At 31.0% G+C, this 22,131-nt stretch overlaps 1 protein-coding gene across 1 annotated transcript; it reads right to left on the bottom strand.

Annotated features, from left to right (window-relative positions):
* Positions 1-4,150: 4,150 nt before the first annotated feature.
* LOC129898961 (photosystem II 22 kDa protein, chloroplastic) lies at positions 4,151-7,757 on the bottom strand. The gene is made up of 4 exons (XM_055973688.1): positions 7,419-7,757; positions 7,074-7,193; positions 4,583-4,832; positions 4,151-4,484 (listed from the first exon to the last, which is right to left on the bottom strand). The coding sequence occupies exons 1-4, from the start codon at positions 7,629-7,631 to the stop codon at positions 4,240-4,242; spliced, it is 828 nt and encodes a 275-aa protein (XP_055829663.1). The 5' UTR covers positions 7,632-7,757; the 3' UTR covers positions 4,151-4,239.
* Positions 7,758-22,131: the final 14,374 nt, after the last annotated feature.

Genomic DNA, 22,131 nt, shown 5'->3' with positions numbered 1-22,131 from the left:
GAAAAATTGGACAGCTTTAACTTTTAACAGATCTATCTAGTTCACCGGAAATTTTGATTAAATTACTTAGGAAAGATGAATTAGGATGATCAAATTTGTATCGGACAAATATTTACTACAATTAACTTAATAGCTAAAAAAGATATTATTATGTACCGATTAGGCGATAATGAACTAGTTTATTTTATTCACCTCACACATGGGATACGAGGAGCAAAAGATAATTGATTACATGTGATTAAAATACAAACTTTTTATATGCAACATACTGAAATCAACTTGAAACAAAAACTAACTTACACTTGTGTCAAGATTGAGATACGGGATAAGACATCACTGTTCAAATAATGATTCAAACAAAACTCACAACTCAAACACCACTCATTTATCATACGTATATATATTATTATGCACACCAAATATAGTTGCAATACGAACAAATAAACATCATTATTGCTACAAGTTCCCATTCAAGCTTACGTCACTTTTGATACATGAGAAAAAAGCATCGCCATTTATCTACGACCCACGAGGATAATCCTTAATAATGACATAATCTTGCACAACTCATGAATTACCCCTATGTGTATAGTAACTTGTGTCAATACGCATAATATACCTTTTTGAAAAGAGTTTTCAATTTCTCATATTTAATTGGTCAAAATATTTTCTTTAGGAATAAATTTCTTAAAAATAAAGAAAATGACTTTTCTAATAAAAGCAGAAAAAATAAATTCCATAAGTAAGGTTTCAAGCTCATTATCTCCTCCCTATCCACCCAATGCCCTCAGCCCCTACCCATTGATTGTTCTACCCCCGCTACCCCTAACCCCCATTGTGTATCCATATTGTTTTGCTAGATTACATAAATATGTTTTTCTAATAATATTTTTAAACTTACTTAATTGCCAAACAAATAAAATAAATAAAAACTCACTTATTTTTCAAAATATATTTTTCTTCGTACCAAAAACACCCCAAGTCACAGCCAACATACATTGCACACCAACAATATTTAAGAATGTCATGGGCATTCATGCTACTAAGCACTAAGCACCCAATTTACATGTCGAATTTCATCAATGTATGAGAGCCCTTGGTCCCCAGGCAAATTACCAATACTGCAAGAATTAACATCAACAACTCCTCAAATTCTCATTATATATGTCTTATATATACTTTAATGAATATACATTGATCAAGTAAAGTGCATCAAGGATGAGGAAGGCAATGTGTTGGTGGACGAGACCGCCATTAAGCAAATGTGCCAAACATACTTCCACAAACTCTTAAAGGAAGAAGGGTACAGAGACATTGTGTTGGGCGAACTGGCGCACTCTGAAAGTCATTGGGATTTTGGGTACTGTATGTGTTTTAAGGTTGAGGAGGTAAGGCGTGTTGTTAGTGGAATGAGCGATCGAACCCGATGAGATTCCGATGAAATTTTAGAAGAGCACTAATAATGCGGGGATGGAGTAGTTAACTAGGTTGTTTAATGCTATTTTTAAGAAGGCTAAAATGCCTAACGAATGAAGGTGGAGCACAATGGTCCCATTGTACAAGAACAAAGGTGATATCCAAAATTATAATAATTACAGAGGTATCAAATTGCTAAACCACACTATGAAAGTTTGGGAGAGAATGGTGGATATGAGGGTGAGGAGAGGGGTGTCTATTTTTGAGAATCATTTTAGATCCATGCCGAGGAGATCGATTATTTAAGCAATCCACCTTATGCAGAGACTGACGGAGAAATATAGAGAAAGGAAGAGGGACCTACTTATGGTGTTCATTAATCTAGAAAAAATTTATGACAAAATTTTGAAAGAGATCCTTTGGAGGCGAAAGGTGTCCCAATGGTGTATATTAGGGGCGATAAGGGACATGTATGATGGAGCCAAGACTTGGGGTAGAACGAGGGGGCGGGTGGGTGGGTGGGGGGGAATCGGATCCCTTCCCAATAGAAATGGGTCCACATCAAGGATCGGTGCTAAGTCTGTTCTTATTTGTCGTGATGATGGATGAGCTGACACAACATATTTAGGATGAGGTTCCATGGCATATGTTGTTTGCGGACGACATAATACTGATTAATGAGACTCAACACAGAGTTAATGATAGGTTGGAGATATGAAGACAAACCCTGTAGTCTAAAGGATTTAGATTGAGCAGACCAAAATTGAGTATTTGGAGTGCAAATTTAGTGTGGTGTTAGCTTAGCTGTCCGTAGAAGTTAGTTTTGCCTCAGAGCAAAAATTTTAAATATCTTGGGTCATTCATCCAGAGTAGTGGGGATATCAACGATGATGTCACACATTGTATTGGGCTGCTTGGATGAAATAGAGCCTTGCCTCTAGAGTCTTGTGTGACAAGAAGTTACCACATAAACTTAAAAGTAAGTTCTACAGAATGGTGGTTAGACCGTTCTTGTTGTATGGAGTGAAGTGTTGGCCAGTCAAAAACTCTCATATTCAAAAGATGCATGTCGCAGAAATGAGGATGTTGAGATGGATGTGTGGGCTTAATAAGAGTGACAAGATTAAGAATGAGGTTATTCGGGAGAACGTAGGAGTGACTCCAGTAGCGGACAAGATGAAGGAAATGAGACTGAGATGGTTTGAGCATGTGCAGAGGAGGTGCGCCAACGCACCAGTGATAAGGTGCGAGAGGTTGGATGTAGGGGGTACGCGGCGGGGTAGGGGTAGGCCGAAAAAGTATTGGGGCGAGGTGATTCGTCATGACATGGCGCGGCTTCATATCACTGAGGACATGACTCTAGATAGGAAGAAGTGGAGGTCGCTTATTAGGATAAAAGACTAGTAGGGGTAGAATGTCATCTTACCGTGTAGCGGTACAGTGCAAGTCATAGGTCGTGCCCTTATAGATATTGCCATATGTTGCTTATTATATTTTGTTTATCATTTTATTTGTTGTTTTTGTTGTTGTTCTCGCTCTTATGCTTTCTTCATTATTTTCTTCCTTTTTCCTGAGTTTGATTCACTTGAGCCAAGGGTCTTTCGAAAACAACCTCTTTGCCTCTACGAGGTAGTGGTAAAGTCCGTATACATTCTACCCTCTCCAAACCTCACTTTGTGGGATTCCACCGGATATGTTGTTGTTGTTACATTATATGGTACATCAAAATGGTGTTGGTCGCTATGAAAAAGTTCATTATTCGGAAGTTTGTCAAGAAGAAACAGCTATAGATGGCCTTCAGAGGATACGGAAACGTTTATGAAGTTGGAGATGATAATTAAATTAGCAATATTGATGGAATTAGAAACCATTCTAGCTCAGACAAAGTTCTGTCAAAGAAGAACACAAGAAATGAATTGCCTCACTTTGAGTCAAAGTAAAAATACATTGGACTTTTTCCTAGTCTTTTAAAGGAAGGAAGAGTATATTGAGCCCCGACTCCATACTGGCTTATTTCAGATCAAAACTAACCCACAACAACTTGCAGACCAAATCTGAATAGATGATAAGGGCACGTATATACAGCTATACATATATACAGAAGGAATATTAGGCAGTTATGATGTAGCCTATATATATATATAGAGAGAGAGACACACATGTTGTAGCCTCTGTACAAATTAACTTACGAGTTTCAATTGAAGTCCAAATTGAAAGCTTTTTTCGATAAATTGAAATGGTGTTTGTATTGTTACATTAAACAATGGGTAGTTATGATTTTTTTTGTGGTTGTGATGCAGCGGATGATGTGTGAAATGCAAGGGATATTAGTTTTTGACGTGATGTGTATCCCTTATATATTTGTGTGTGCCTTTTTTGTATATATGTGTACCTATTTTATATCATGTATATATTTGTATATCTATGAAAGCCTGTGGGTGATATGTCCGTGATATACATTGTCGCATTGGCGTTTTCCAGGTTGAATTTTGACTTCACACCATATTCCAAATTACCCCTAGTCTCAAATATTGCGTATATCGTGCCTCATTCAAGCGTTTTCAAGGAATTTGAGCAAAATATAGGAGTTTTTATTCCCACCATAAAAGACTTCATATTTATGGCTCAAATCGCGAGTGAGGAAAATTGTTATCATTTCATCACACCCCTTATCAGGTATACTTTTTAATTACTCATTCTTTGTAGCAATTAAATAGAAAATCAGGAAGGAGAGTGCAAACAACTTTGAAGAAATTTAAAGGAAGTTTCAATTCTTAGGAGAACTACACATAAGTCATACACACAAAAAGTACTGGTCTATATCTAATCTTCTTCGTCATCAGTGATAAATTTGCCAGTACCAGGATTAATGGCAGCAAAGAAGAAGAAGGCAATGTTAAACAACAAAAGGGGCTCAATCTCATTGATTGGGACACCTGTCTCAAAGTTCAATTGGGCCAATGCTCCTTTCCCTGTGATAATTTCACCAATAATGGAGAATGCAATTCCCAATTGTGCCAATCTTCCTACAAACAGCTCATTTGCCTTTGTGAATCCAAACAATGGACCTGAAATTATTTGAAATTGAATATCCAATCAAACAACGTCACATAAAATAAAAATAATAATTATATCGACAGTGCATGGAACTTAAAAAAAGTAATACCTCCTTCACTAAGTCCCAAAGCAGACTTGAAGGATCTGCCAGGAGGGATGACAGCCTTTTCAAGACCAGTAGCAGGGGCAGGCTCATCAACAAATTTGCCTCTGTCTCCCAAAGCTCCAATGGCTCCAAGAAGATTGAATAGAATGAAGAACAATAGAAGTGGTTCTGCTTCATAGATTGGAATTCCAGTTTCAAGATTCAATTGTGCCAAAATACCCTTTCCTGTTATTGCTTCTCCCAACAAAGATGCCTATACATAAATTTAAAAACTCAAAACATCATCACTTAAAAGTAGCGTTGACATAATTAGAGTAGTCACATAATCAGGAGGTAGGTCAGTGGTATTCTTACATTAGATTTTTTTTTCTTCCTATTATACTCTCAATCTATTAACATTGAGTTAATATTTTTGAAAAAATATAGTGAGTAAATATGTTTAAGACTCTATCAATTAATAAGAATAAAATGATAAACTCACTATATCAATCATTGTTTTTTTAATAGAAATGTCAAGTTAAAATTTGACAAGTAAAAAAGAACGGAGGGAGTATCATTTAACTATTACTACTCCATCTGTTCCTATTTATATGTCGTTCTTACTAAAAATAAATGGACCTTAATATTTGTCATTTCACAAAATCAATGCATAAATGACATTATTCTTTCTATTTTATACTTGTGAGTTATTAGCCTTGAAAATATATATTTGACCAACATAAAAAACTATGTAAATAATTTATTTCTATTGGTCAAATTAATTAATCAAAATAAATTAATTCATATTCATTGATTGAAAACTTAACTTCAAAAAAATATTAAATAAGGGTAGAATAGGAAACTTATTTCTTAATGCACGTGAAATCTAAAATGATGATATATAAATAAAAACAAAGGAAGTATTAACTAATATGTATATTTATAATTTTTTTCACTAGTTACGATAAATTCATATGTGGTGGTTAGAGGCGGAAACTGAGTTTAGAGTTAATGAATCTTAATGTTATTGATTTACAATTACATATTTATACATATTTAATGAATATTCTAATACAAGTCTTGGAAATAGCCTCTGGCAAAAATGCAAGATAAGGTTGCGTACAATAGATCCTTATAATCGGGCTTTTCCCCGAACCCTGCGCATAGCAGGAGTTTAAGTGCACCGAACTGTTCTTTTTTATTCTAATACAAATATACAGTTTACGAAAAAATTATTGAGTTGGCTCTATCCCGTAACTAATAGTCTCCCTCTGCCGCATTATCCAATACCTGTTCAATAGGATGATGTATCGGCCTTGGGATGCGATTCATTTGTCTAATCTATGTACTAAATTAATTTAATGTATTAAGCCTTTAATAGAATAATGAAAGCATTCCTTTTATTTTCACCCTCCACCTTTGCTTTTAAAATTAAATTCCCCCCCCCCCCCCTTCTTTATATTATACTTTTATATAATTTACTTTTTAACATAAATATTTATAACTTTTTCTTTAAGTTATTTAACATTATAAGTAGAATAATATTTTTAAGAATTTATCACAAAATTTAATATTATTCTTATGAACGTTATTTCAATATAATATGCATAAGTGTGTGTATACGTATATTTTTTCTTTGCTCCATTATTTTACTCCATCCGTTTCATATTACCTGACCCTTCTTGATATATATGACACATTTAAAAAAATTAATTAGAGGTGTATTTTACTAAACTAACATTATTAATAATATTTTGAAACCTTAAATTTGACTATTACTATTTTTATGCAGTTATTTAATACTAATAGTAGAAATAAAAATATATTAAAAATTTCTTAAATTTTATAAATTGGACAAGTAAATTAAAATAATTATTTTTAGAATGAGAATCAAGTAATATAAATGGTGATGAGTATTCTCTTTTATATAAATAAATAAGTTTTGATTGACATTGATGGAGTATTACATGAATTATAATCTAAAATAATTTAAAATCTAAATAATACAATCTTTAAAAAATTGTCGTTAATTAAATTAATTATTTGTATTTTCTACATTGAAATATATTAATAGTTATTATCCTATGTTATTTTCAATTGTATAAATAAATATTAGAATTTTGATTATTATTAATAAAATTAATTTTCTCATTATGCTAATTTACTTCATTATAAAAACATCATTAACTTATATACTTAATTAGTATTTTTCACTTTTTGGTGCAAAAAATAATGTTTATGCTTTTATGAAAAAATTGTTACATTAAATAAAAAAAATGAAAATATCATGATTTCTAAAGAAGTAAAAAAAAATGATAATGAAAGAATATAATAGGCATTTAAAAATTTTAATTAGGATAAAAGGAGGTTTAATTATTGTTCAAAGTTGAGGAAAAAGTTGTGATTCTAAAAACAAAGTTGAGGTAAAAATCCTTTTTATAGTACTTATTTATGAACCATTATTTTAAAAAAATTATAAGAGTAATTAAGGGACTTAATTAATGGTAATACTCACCGCAAAACCAATCATAGCAACACGACCAACAAAGAGCTCATTTTGCTTAGTGAAACCAATTCCTCCTGAGGTTCCAAAAATCCCATCCTCCACCTTTCCCTTTTGCTTTGGTGGTGCAACCTGTCGAAATTCAAAATTAAATAAATAAAATTCAACAAATTAAAGGGGTAATTAATACAAAGTTTAGCCAACTAAATAGAATTATTTATAACGTTATCTACATGTTACTCCTGTTAGGTCTCACTTATTTGAGAAAGAATCTATAAAAATGTAAGATAATTTTGAAACACTATAAAAAAAACAATCATATTTCTTAAACTCCGTAATCAGTTAAAATAAGCTAACCTTTTTGGGAGGAGCTTTGGCTTTCGACTTGAATAGAGCAACAGTAGTAGTTGTGAATTTTGAAGAAGAAGCATTAGTAGTGGAAGAAGAAAATCTCAAAGGAAGAGAAGGCAAGAAGAGTGAAGACAAAGGCTTAGGCTTTAGTCTTTCAACTAAAGATTCTTTACTCAAATCAACTTTGGCATTGGCTGTTAACAACATTGTTTGAGCCATTGCTTATTCTTGACAACTTCAAAATTTCCTTTTGAGTTTTGAAGAAGAAAAAGAAGAAGATGTACAAGAATTTCACCTCAATTAATTTTTTATAAGATAAAGTTGTTTTTTTTATAGAAAAGAAATGGTGTCCATTAATTTTGAGGCTAGAGATTTTCTTTTTTATCATCACTGATCGTGGATAGAAAGTGAGAGTATATAGAGCAACCACGTCTACCTATGTACTTTATGCGATTGTGAAGAAAAATGTCCCTATTTCATTTTTCGCGTGTCTACCTCACCTAATTTTATAAAATATTTGTTGCTTTTTACTAATATAAATATTTTTGAAGTAATTTTATTCACTAATACTAAAACAAATAAAAAGAATTATCTAATGTTTTTTTGTCTTTAGTAAAATTTGAATCTGAGACATTATCCTTTACTCATTTCATTTATTACTAGGTCAGGATAAATATTTCTCATCTTACCATCTTGATTCCGTCGGTATCTTTTAATTTCTTTTATGTAATAGTATATGATTAGACACAAAATTTAAGAAATTAATTTTAAAAATATAAATCTTGTAATCTTAAAAAATATGTCATAATATTTTGGACTATGAAATTATGTTATTATGTATCAAAAGAAAAAATAAAAAGATTTTAAATATAAAATTGCTATTTTTTAGTAGTAATAAATTAAGAATAAAATTAATACCACCACATAGACTGGAGCAAAGGATTAGCTGATTTACTGAGAGGATTTACAAAGAAAACTACTATATGTCGTAAACAAAATGTGCATTAAATATTTAAATTAACCACATTGTAAAAATAATACTAATGAATTTTATGTCGAAATATTTTCAATCACTAATTAGAGCAAAGAAAAAAAATAGAAAAGAAAGAAGATGACACGTGTCTAGGGAGGTGTACAATTGTAATCACATGTGGAAGGTCCAACGATTGTGGGAAAGTCCGTAATTCAGAACCACAGCTTATAGGAGGAAATTGTGAGGACCAAATGTTTCCAGCTGTCAATGCACTGCATATATATTCTTGTCGTTTAATAAATAATTTATATATATTGTAAAGTGATTAAGTTTTGTTTTTGAAAAATAGCAATAAAAAAATAGGAACAAATAATAATATTTTTGTTTCAATAATTTGTGCGAGGATTACGATCTTTACAAAATTCTACGAAAAAAATATAATCCTTTGATTTTTCTCTTCACGATTATCAATTCAAGAAATTTGTATTGTTCTCGAATCGATGGGTTACTTGTTGGAACTTCATCACGGAGGCATAGATATGAAAACTTGGAGACGAAGATTTCTTTGTGTGCGGATAATTTGAGGATCACTATTGAAGAGCTGAGCTTCTCTATGTATTTCTTTTTCTTTTTGCTCTTATGAAGATCCATTATATAAGCATGATTTAGGATTTAGAGTATTTTGGTCTCCAAGTAATTTTAGAGGATTTTGGACTTGAAGAGCGTGAGTGAGACCCGTCATTTCAATTTAACTGATTAGCCCAAATAAAATTTGAATTTTATTTGAGTCATATAATTTTAGAAAATCTACATAATTATACATACATTCACATCATATCTACTAATCCAATCTATACTTTCAAATAATTACATATTATCTCACTATTTGATACTTATATACTAGATTTGGAGTAAGATACATTAGGCACATTACTTCTTAAATTGGCTAAAATAGAGTCCTGTCACTTAATTATCTCCCTAATTTACTCCTTCACTCCAAATTACCACACACTCTCTCTTAATTCTCCCCTCTCCCACGTTTATCACCCATTCCTCCCTCCTCCTTCTCCTCGCACGTTCTTCTTCAATCAAAGTTCATTAACTTAGTTTTTTCTTAATCTACGTAATTTGATGGCTAGAGATTCTTCAACCAAGAATATTGTTAATAGAGATACAACACACCACCATGAATCTACCAAAAAGTTACTCTTCAATCAAAGTTCACTCATTTAGTCTTTTCTTAATCTACTTTGATGGCTAAAGATTCTTGAAACAAAGAGTATTGTAATAGATATACAACACACCACTAAAAATAGTTTTTTTTTTCGTTTTGAATTACTATGCATTTGATATTTGGGCATTTACATGAAGTATGTATTTGGCGATCTAATAAAAGAGGAAGAGAGACGAAGGAGAGATGGAGAGAGAAGGTGGTCAAAACATGTATTTGATCAGAAATTTATGTAGCTGATGAAGTGTATTTGTATATATGGAAAATTGATGTGTTCTACATTTAGATACACATAATTAGATGTATCTGAGATATATTTATCTGGATGCTTCAAATACATGTATCTTGGGACCAAAATGTGGTAGAAATTGTAATATCGAAAACTCACGTGAAAATAAGTAATTAGCTCCAAAACAAGTGAATTTGTGCTTTTTTAACTTAAATATTAATTTAATCTTATTAACTAATAATTTAAGTTGATCAACATATCATGAATTTAAGATTTAATTCAAAATGTAATATGAATCTATCAATAAAACTTCACTATCTACATATACCCTTTAGGGATCCTTTGGTTTGAATACAAGTTATGATGAGATAAGTTATAATGAATAAGTTATGCTGGAATTAGTTATGATGGATAAGTTATGCTGGAATTAGTTCTTATTGATTGTTTGATTTGTTGTATTCAAAAAAATATATGCATTGCATAAATTTTAATAACAAGTTGTTTCTTTACAAAAACATCCTCCACTTTATTTAGTTTTTTATATTTTCATTGCATGCTTTAGTTATTCATTCTTAAAAATAATTTTTTCATCTTGTTTAGTTTAAAAAAATTTGTGTATGCATTCCATGATGGTACCATATGTATTTAAAAATAAAATCTTCATCTTATTTAGCTTAAAAATAGATTTTTATCTTAAATTTGTTAAAGTAAAAGAGAATTTATTGCTTATATCACTTCATTTAAGCACACATCTCTCTTAAATTGTAAAATACTAAAGTTTTTATTTTAGTTGATGTATAAAACACAAGGTTTCAAGTGACTATATATATATATATATATATATATATATATATAATTAAAAATATGTAATTTAGTAGTAGTGAAATCAAATATAAATAAACATAAAAATTAGTCAAATAAATTAATAAATAAAAATTATATTTGTATAGTCTAATTTTTTAGAGATAAGTGTCAAAAATACACATGAACTATCCCTTTTTTAAGTTTCATACCTAAACTATTGGGAGTATGAGTTTCATACCTAAATTATCACTTATTAATTTGAGAAACACACATCTTTCTTTTATTCCACTCTCATCATGGTATGTGTACTATACTCTCTCTTTCATTTAATTTTTTTTGTCACATCACACTCCACATGAACAAAACATTCCATCTTGACAAAAAATAAATAAATTATTATAATTTAAAATTAAACATTAAATACTATCCCCCCTCCAAAAAAACTATAAAATATAAAATATTTTTCTTACCTCAATGCACCACTTTCTCTCATCATATCCCTCCCTCCCCCCAACCCCAATTTTTATTTTTATTTTTATTTATTAGATTTATTTTATAAAAGTTTTTTTTAGAAATTCTTATGTAACGATCCGGACCGTCGTTAATTTAGATTAAAAAGAAATCACAAGAATTTGACTTGACTGGGTCCCATCACCCCGTTAGAGCGGGATGATCCCGCCGGTGCGGTGCCGTCAGAGTGGGAATAAGGTCGCTAGAGAAGGAAGTCGTGGGACAGAACTTAAGTCGTGAATTTTCTTATTTCTCCATTTCTCCCAAGTGGAGGTTAGAGACGACAGTTTCAGCAAAACCCTCCAAAAATGCTGTTCTTGAATGAAGAAGAAGAGGGGAGGGAATCTCAGCTTTTAGAAGGCTTCAACCCGAGAAATTCAATCTGGTCTTGCCTGTGGAATATTTGGAACCAATGATTTCAGCAGTGTTATCTCTCCGCGAATGCTTGGTGCCCAGGTAAGCTAGGTTTTTCTTTTCTAAGTAATAAACCTATATCTACTGTGTAATATAGAAGGAAAATTAATGAGAATTCATATATTAAGTTGTGGGTCATGGTTTAAGGGCAGAGATCCGATTGTGATATGGTCAAATTCGAATGTGACCTGGGTAGAAAGGTGTCCGCAGTGAATTGAGAAGTTATTGATTGTGATGTTTGTATGTAGATGGCTAATTTATATCAGGCATAGAATCTCGTACAGAAAAGTTAAACTAGTAGATTTTGAGGTTAGGCCGTAAGTTTTGGTAGTGTGGACGTTGATTGTTTCCGAAATTGTCTTAAATGTGTAATTGAGTTATTTATGATATGTCCAAACGTGTATAGATAAAGGTGACAGGTTAGTCCTTATATAAATGAGCTCTTGCTGGCCTAATTTTGTGATGAACTTGTTCTTGGTGATATAAATACTGAATGTAATTGTGAATGTGTTATGATTGGATCAGGTGTCACATTCGACACATATATGGATCGGGTGTCACGTTCTGACAGGTATTTGAATCGAATGTCACGTTACGACACATTCTTGGATTGGATGTCACGTTCTAACACAAATATGACTGAATTGGGTCCCCTGAGAGGGCCAAGTATATGTGTGTGGATGGTCCCATGAGAGGACCTGATGATTTATGTATTTTCATGTAATAATAAGGTTAGTGGTAGACGAGCCATGGACTAAGAACTATAAATAAATTCTTGAGTTGAGGTGTGCTATATATAGAGGATTATGATCATCAATACATTTATTGGTGGGTCAGAGGATGAGCCTTGTTAGGCCTGGATGTGATCTATATGGTATAATTGTATTCTATATTTATACACTTAGAAGTTGAGATTTCCAGCTGTCAGAGAGTGTTATCATTGTGATCTCTAAGAATAACTGAGGTAAGGATAGTGACTATCTAGAACTTAAGTGAGTAGGAGAGTGTGGTAGTGAGATGGATATGCTTTATGTTGTGAGACATTTAGACCAACTGGTGAGGGTTGGGAGAGATCATTGAATGGTTAAGGCTGCTAGGTGGGGACTATAGGGGTGATGAAATAATAGTAATTTAGGTCCCTAACCCACAAGTTTAAGTTGTGACTAGGATGGTAGTGGGACGTGTTGTTTAAAGTGGCAAGCACTTTAAAGGTAAGAATAAGTAGTGCACTTATTGGGATGGGGTGACTAAGTTGAAGAAGCTTTAAGTATTATGATATTTCTTACTTTTCTATTCATATATTATGCGGTGGGTATCTGATTGAACGATGATGCCTACCAGTGCGTGTGGTTTGTATTTATACTACTCTTGCTATACACTTGACATAGTCTGGTTACATGGTCAGTTATGTCTCATAGGTGAAGACGAAGACAATCCTCCAGCAGCTTCTATTTTTCCCTTATCTTGGTGGAAGCTGGGTCATTGGTCTTTTATTTTATTTCTACTCTTAGTAGCTCTTGTACCTGTTTAGACTAGTATCCTTTGGAGATTTTGTATAATTGTGTAAGCTGGTCTTAATATAGTTTTCTTTAGAATTTTGGTCTAATTATTCGAGTTTGTTTTAAATTCTGTAAGTGTTCTTATATATAAGGGTTCTCCTATTTAGGGTGTATAGTGGGTGCCGCACGGCCCGGTGGATTGGGTCGTGATATCTTACTTCATCCCCCCCTTCAAATAATAATTTAGATATTTCATTTATTTATTTTTTAAATTTTTTTTATCCCATCCCACTTAACCCTCTACTTTCAATTTTTTTCTCGTTGTGTCTTAGATATATACATATGATTTTAGGAAAACATTTTTACATGCCGCAAGACTTTTCTTAAAATAAAATTTTATTTCTATTACATTTGGTACGCAAGTAAAAAAAATTATTTCCCTAAAAATATATATATATATCTAACATAAAACGAAAAAAAATATTAAAAAAATATAAATTAGAGCGGATGGTTAGATAAGTGGGTATGAATTTTTAAAGAAATTTTAGGAAAGAAATTTTAAAAAGAAATTAAAAAATTAAAGGATGGGGATTGTGGGGGAGGATGTGGTGGAATGCGTGAGCAAAATATAAATATTTTAATTTTTTTTTTAAAAAAATAATTTCTTTTTTTAAAAAGTAATTTCTTTTATAATTTTTTTTGGGATATAAATATTTTAGTCTTTAACTTTTAACTAATATTAATAGTTTATTTAATTTTTGTCAAGATGAAATATTTTATTCATTTTGAATACCATGTGGCAAGGTTTTTTCAAAAAATAGAGAAAGTAGAGAGAGTGTATTACACACACCATTGAGGTGTGTTTGTCTAACTAATAAGTGATAGTTTAAGTATAAAACACACTTCCAATAGTATAAGTATGAAACTCAATAGGAAAATAGTTTAGATTTGTTTTTGACAATTATCTCAATTTTTTAATAAAAAAATATATAAAAAAATAATCATAAAAATAAGGAGTAGTGAAGATTGTAAATGTTATTATACATGGTATTAAAAATAATGTGAATATACATGAATGTGAAAAGAGATGTATAAAAAGGGTTTAAAGGGATATTTTATCATTTTCTCTATTTTATCTCGGGGTTACTATACCACCCAAGAGGAGGAATAACTTATCCCGGTACTAATTATTAATTTTGAGATAAGTTATCCCAAATTTTTCAACCAAACAACAAATTAAGTGGAACAATAATTTAATCTCGAAACTATTTGATGTTATCTTTCACACCAAATGATTCCTTATAGTCTAACAAATTGTGTAGATTTATCCTTTTTTGTTAACACACTGAAATAACAACAACAACAACAACAACAACCCAGTGAAATCCCACATCGTAGGGTCTGGGGAGGGTAAAGTGTACGCAGACCTGACTCCTACCAATGTAGGACGGCTGTTTCCGAAAGACCCTTGGCTGAAATAAGAAAATTCTAAAACTATTTTTATTTTTTTTAGAAAATATCACAGAGTTTTAAAAAACTACCTCACTCATTTCTTTTACTCCTCTAACCCGAATCAGTGAAATAAAAAAAATAAAATGAATCTGTCTTTTATTCAAATTGGTCTAAATTCATTTTATGATTGAGTAGAAGAAAGATTAGTTCTTTTTTATTTGGTAGAGTTCGAAGAGGTAAGGGAAAAGGGTGAGTGCCACGATCCAATACATTGGGCCGTACGGATACCTACTCTAACACCTAGATAGGAGAACCCTTAATTCTCATTCAGTTATAACACGCGAAAAATAAATGAATCATAAGATAACACTCTAAATGGTTATGAAATTACCATAAATTGACTTAATCCTCCAAGTTAATTTACAAGGAACATACTAACACCCTCAAGGAACTAGTCTAAACATGTTGAGCTTCTAAGAAAACAATTTATAAAATAACATAAGACACAACTCCCATAAAAATGAAGAAGGAGTAGAAGCTGTCGGAGATCATCATCGTCTTCACCTATGAAATATCTATGATCCTGCAATCATATTATGACAAGTGGCATGGAAAGAGTAGCATCTGTGCAAATAACACGTATTGGTAGACATCATCGGTCAACCTAAAACTCACCATATAATATAAAATAATCAACCAGAATAAAACATGCAACAATAAAGTACACCACTCAAATCTTTATCCACCCGCTTCTTCCACCCCGATTACACTAATCAAAAGTAGTACACTTGATTTCAGCCTTCTACCCGATTCCGCTGACAACTTTACCATTGAACATTCCACCTCTTATCATACTGATGCTTTCAAATCCTAACACTTTACCAGATCACCACCTAACCATTCTATCACATAGTAGAGTTATAGAATATACACCACCACTAACTCTGTCTAACCAGTCTACCATTTTTTCTTAAGTTCTCAAGCCAACACCTAGCCTGTCACGACCCAAGCCTAGGGCCTAGACGTGACATGGCGAATGAGGAATCCGAAAGTACCTCAAACAAGCCTCTTAGCATTCTTTTAGCCTTTCATAGGTAATGATGATAAATAAACAAGCGGAAATCATAATAGTAAATCTTTAACTTACATATGTCCAATAATACCTCTAACTATTACATTTAACGGGGCTAAGACAAGTCCCTAGCTCACCCTCAATCATAATAGAAGAAGTGCATGCATAATAAATCATATAGATATCCTTTAAAACATTCATTTTGTGGGAAAATAACCATAACCGACATTTAAGACCATGCGAGCTATTACATGGAATCCAACACAACCCCCTACGTTGGTCGGGGAAACTACTTGCCAGGTAGAACTCCGTCAACTTCATTCATTTCTTTAACTTTAACTTTAAGGGCTATTTATGGATCCATTAGCCTAAGTCTACAAGGGCTCCTATGTTGGCACATAGTTAATGAGACAAGGGGTTGCTACTAGGATTCTCTTACCTAATCCCACCTCAATGACCCATTCGGTGCTAAGTCAATCCAGCTGTTATGCCCTATTTTTAACCGAGGTTAGATAAAGCACAACATATTGACTCTAAAAGGATTGATTATTGTATAGAGTCGCCACCTAATTTATTAAGGAAAATAAGGAAAACCTATTTGATGCATGACCTGTATGATTCACGTTTCGATCTACGAAAAACCAGTTTAGATTCTAGGTAAGGGTTTACATTATTCCAAAGGGAAGGTGTTAGGCATCCTTTGAAATCCACAAAATGTAGTACCCGGCTAGACTTAATTTATCAATGAGGGAGGGATAACATTACTATTTTGCAAGTATAACACATATATATGTAAAACATATGTATAAAAAGAATATGAATCAAATAAATAATGTATGTTATTGTCAACTATATGTATAAAAATATGAGAAGATAATATAAATGTATAGAAAAAAAAAACTCTTTTACCATATGAAAAGAAAAACACTATTGAATATTATTTTTTGTAAAATATCTCTGAATACAAACGCTTGACAAAATATTAGTAGAGAATAATTAAAATAATTTTTAAATATATGTGTCTCTATATACACTATAAAAAATAGAATTCTATTATATGGTGGGTTCAGATGCGTAACTATAATAAGTGTTACATCCCTATATTTTTTTTTGCAAATAAGGAGCAATGTCATGGTGATTCGTAAAAAATCAATTCGATTGTTCAAAAATAGTTTAATTTAATGAGTCACCATAATTTTAGGATAATTAAAAAAACCAATTAATTATTTTAAAATGCCTGCAAAACCAATGGATTTATTCCGAAGAGAAGGTATTAGCATCCTTCAAAAATCCAAACTGTGAATCCAAACTGAACTCATTTTTTAAATTGAGGAGATAAAAATATTGCACAAATATATAATGAAATATACATAAGAGTAAATTAAAGCAATAATATAAGGAACGACCTAATATTTGTCTAACGTCAATAATATACTCAATAATAAATTTAAAATATTATTCGAACTTAATTCGAATAGCTTCCTCGGAAAGCAGTTCTGAATACCTGTAAAAGACTTGATAAAGCGTTAGTGAGGGATAAATATTGATAATGATGATGATTATGATAATAATAATAATAACTAAAAATAGCATTCGTCTTATAAATATGGAAGGCCTTGGAAATCGACGGTAATTTCTTCATCGACCGTTTTAACTTGTAAAAATATAATACATAATGTAAACTTAAAACTAAAATTTCCGTCTTTAAATAGGGAGGCCTCAAAAACCGACGGAGAGATCTTTTCATTGGCCAACGTTTCCAAATAAAGTATGTATAGGAACATCAATTAAATTCTATAGATGTAGTTTCTATATGAGTCAATATGATAAAAATATTTGTAATCTTGTAAGCGTAAATTAACTCTTATAAAATACTAAAAATATTCATTAAGTACTAAAGACGTGATTTATGTATATTTCTTACGGTGAAAATCTTGGTTTTATATGCTTGCAATATTATTCAATTCTATAAACATAGTTCTATATGACATAATATTATAAAAATATTTATTAGCAAATATATAGGTATTGTATCTATTAAAGTAGCCTATTAAACTTATTAAATCTTAAACATGATTTCTATAAAAATCAACATGCTAAAGTCATGTAAGTATAGTTTCAATTAATATGCTGAAAATATTAAGCTTAAACCGTGACATATGATTTAATTAACATGCATCACGTAGATTTCCCCTCCCCCTTTAGACAGTCCCCAAAATGTATATTATTATACAGTGTAGAATTTACAAGATTATTACAAACTAAAATAAAAGGTAAGTGGATAAATAATACAAAAAATGTAAACGAAATAATGACATTTTAAACTTTCGCACTCCTCGTGTCTTGAACTTTGAAGTTCAAGCCCTGCAAAATCATAAAGAAAACACAACCAATATACAAATATATATAGAGGTATAACATGATCATATGATTTTACTCCGATAAAGTAAACAAACAAAGCAAGATCATTTTTAAAATAATAAACTAACATATAAAGAAAGATTGAAACTAACCTGGATACTTTAGTTAGGAAGAATAGGCAAATAGAATCTAACTTGTGATGTTGAGAACAAAGCAAAACAATAATAAAGTATGTAAGAAATTTTTCTTATTATCTTTTGTTTTCGTTTTTGGTGTGTAAGAAATATAAAGTAGAATATATTTTTTGTTCTTTTCCTTTCTCTACTCTTTGTGTTTTTTGTTTTGTGTTGTTCCCTTTCTCTCTGTTTGTGTCCCTTTTTGTCTTCCTTGTTTGTTCTTCCCCCTCCTAAATCAATAGGAAGGGTCCTCTTTTATAATCCCTCAAATAATTTCAAGAAAACAAGTTAATAAAAGACTTTTACTCTCTTTTTTTTTTTCAAACTTTTTGTCCCATAAGTCCATGAAAGGGACCAATATTTCAAAAGAGCTTCTCAAATTTCAACAAACAAAATCCAACAATATTTCAAAAAGCAAGATCTGTTAAAATTTCAAACAAATCAATCAATTACTATGATTTGGTCAAATTAAGACAAGCCTTATTTCAAGGGTTGGCAAAAACAAATCAGAAAAATAGCAAATAAAGTCCCCAAAAAAGGCCCATTGTCAATAATTGTAAAAATTATTCAATCAATTATTCATACAAATTCAAACTTTCATCAGTATAGAAACGTTTCAGATTTCAACATGTAAACCAAATATATATATATAAAAATATTATAACTTTAGTGATTCACAGATATGAAGTGTTTGTTCACTATGATGTCAATTTAGTGTATAGAGCTTAAAAAATGTCAAAGTTGTCCAAGTGTACAGTGTGTCTTGCCGGTGATCAATGATGAAAGAGCAATGCAGATTATATATCAACAAATCGAAGAATTAATGAGGGCAATATTTTAAAAAGCAATCAAAGAAGAGAACTTTCCTAATTAACACAAGTGAATCGATTAAGTTTCAAATTAACCAACAAGTAGGCTAATACTTAGATCACCTAAATTAGTTTAATAGTGCCAAAGAGAGGGTGCATCAATCAAGGAGATTTTTCACAATCAGAATAAATCCACCATAATAAAGCAAGTAACCAGTTTGTCCAAACTAAATAAGGTAACAATAAACAATTAGCTTACTAAAATCTATGCTAATCTATTTCAATCAAATAAGGGAGCAAGATCAATCATGCTAAATTTTCATAAGTTAGAAGAGTAAAGGATGTCCAGACAGTCAAGGGAAGAAGATCAAATCGAGCATGGGGATAAGTACTATTTATTACCAAAATCAGTCAATCATGCTGGAGTTTACAAAAATAGTGTATAGTATACCAAGAACAGGAGATTAACGAAGCTATCCTAAATTTCGCAAGGAAGAAGAAATCAATCAAGGACAAAATCTTGTTCACAAAATAATTCCCAAGGATAGTAAATCTTTTCAATCAAAATCTCCATCTTTCAAATCATCATCTATAGAAACAAACATGTAACAACCTAAAATTTGTGGAGCAGTTCACAATAATAACCTACAAAAACATCTAATGAGATAAGCACATAATATACAATCTAAAAACAGTAGATACTGACAAATAAAAGAAAATCAAACCAAACCCAAAATCCATTCTCACAATCATTTAACAGTGAGCAAAGATTTGAAATGCTAGGCTTAGAAATTGAGTTAAAATGTACCCGGACGGATCTGTAAAGATCCGTCTTTGACAAAAGATGAGCTTGACCTCTAGTTTTGGATCGATCTGTCCATTTCAAAGGAGATCGTCGCCACTGTTGCTTCGAATTGGAGCTCGCTGCTGCTGTTCATCTCGTCGGCGTCTGTGCGTGAGGTCGCCGCTGAGGAGCTGCTGTCCACTTTTGTCGTTGCGTAGGTTGCTGCGTTGCTGCTCGACGGCCAGCAGCTCGGAGGAGACGTTGTGGAGGAGAAGCAGCAGCTGATTGCTGCGTTTCTCGCCGACGATGTCGACGCTGTTGTGTGTCGCTGCTGTACGTGGTTGTTCGCCGGCGAGAGGAAGAGATCGAAGGAGAGAGAGGTTGCTATGGTGGTGATGGGAGGGAGAGAAGAAGAGAGTGGCGGAGGGAGAGAGTAGAAGAGGCGGCGGTTCTTTTTCTTCTCCTTTGGAGAAGATGACCCAAAAAATCTAAAATGAAAAGAAAAAATTAGTTTAGGTTTAGGATTTGGGTAATAATAATAAAAAATGATAGAATTAATTATGGCCATGGATCAAAAATGTAATGTACGGTTGAGATTAAAATTGAGTATAAAAATAGACTATATTAAAATTGATTAGGACATAATTATAAATAGTTATAAAAAATGTCATCTAATTAATTGTCAAATACATGTTGAATAAGTAAAATTTTAAATTTATCAAGTATTAATATTATATATATAAAATAAATATGCATGTACATACAATATAAATATATGCGTATATATACATATATACATATAAACGCCCATATATAATACATACCAAAAATAGATGTGTAATATTTATATATATACATACATATATAAACAAGTAGAAATATATAATAAACTTAAGTAATAACCCCTTTTATATACATATGCACATAAATATATTAAAATAGATATGTAATACGTATATACCAATGTGAATAAGTAAAATTATAAAAAGGACTCGGTTAAGTGATATATATATATATATATATATATATATATATATATATATATATATATATATATATATATATATATATATATATATATATATATATATATACACGTGATGCAACATATGTATATAATGCATACTAAAATAGATGTATGACATATATATTAATTAAAATACATAATAAACTTAATTAAGTAACAACTTTATATGTATGTGCATATAAGTCGTATTAAAATAGGTATGCAATATGCACAAATTAATATGAATAAGTAAATTGGTAAAATATACTTAGTTAAGTAATATATTACAAAGAAAACACACCCACGCATATAATATATACTAAATAATGTGAAAAAATATTTGAATGTACAAAGCTTGTTATTTTCACAAACGATAAGAAATGATGTTAATAATATTAAAAAATAAAAAAATATTATAAGCTATGAAAATCCAAAATATATGATTTTTTTTGGGTACAGACTAAAAAAATTAACTTTATAAATATATATATAATACAAGAACATAATTTTTTAAAATGCCTATCTATTAAGATAGTGATTCAAAAATAATTATAGGTCGGTCAAAATTGGGTGTCAACACCAGCGGAATAGTTTAATACTTCAAAATAGTCATATTATATAGCTTGATAATTCCAAATATCATATTCGGTAGAATAGTTCATTAAAACATTTAATGATTCAAATATGCAAGAATTGTTCTTACTGCATAAAGAATATGCCATTCATATCATTTCATCATTATTTCATTTCATAAGACTCCCTTTTGATCATAGACATTACTTTCATAAACATTCAATTAGAGTCAAAGTTTTCAAGTCAAATTTCATTGAAGATATAGTAAAACTAGGTGGGTTCAAATCACTTAAACTTGCAAACATGTATGTAAATAATATGTATAAATACTTTAAAATCCATTAATTAAATATCATGCTTTAAACAACCCACCATGAATTTCAAAAACCTTTAAAGAGATAAATAGAGAAATTACTTGCAAACCATCAATTCATACATATGAAATTATGTTGCATCAAAATAGACCAATAATCATTAGTTTAATCATGATTCATGCTATTAAGTAAAAATAAGAATTTCCCATAAGAAAATATTACTTGAAATTAAGAGACTTAATTGAAAGAGTTTTTTAACTACATGGGTAGAAGAACCCATGGATAAACACCCACGTAACTTAGACTAAAGCTTAAAGAAAATAAACATAATTTATCATATAATCAAAATAATTTAGGCATGAAAGTGGAAAGAATACTCTGATTGAAGCCTTACATACCTGGAATCTGAAACTTTAGTCGGAACCGAAGGACTTAATGAACACTCTTGAGTCCTAGCTTTTCTCCTCGCCGTAACGTTTTGTGTACTACTCGGAGTATATGAATCACCAGAA

Source organism: Solanum dulcamara, chromosome 8, assembly GCF_947179165.1.
Source record: "Solanum dulcamara chromosome 8, daSolDulc1.2, whole genome shotgun sequence".
Classification (NCBI taxonomy): domain Eukaryota; kingdom Viridiplantae; phylum Streptophyta; class Magnoliopsida; order Solanales; family Solanaceae; genus Solanum; species Solanum dulcamara.
This window is presented reverse-complemented; position numbering and strand designations above follow the sequence as displayed.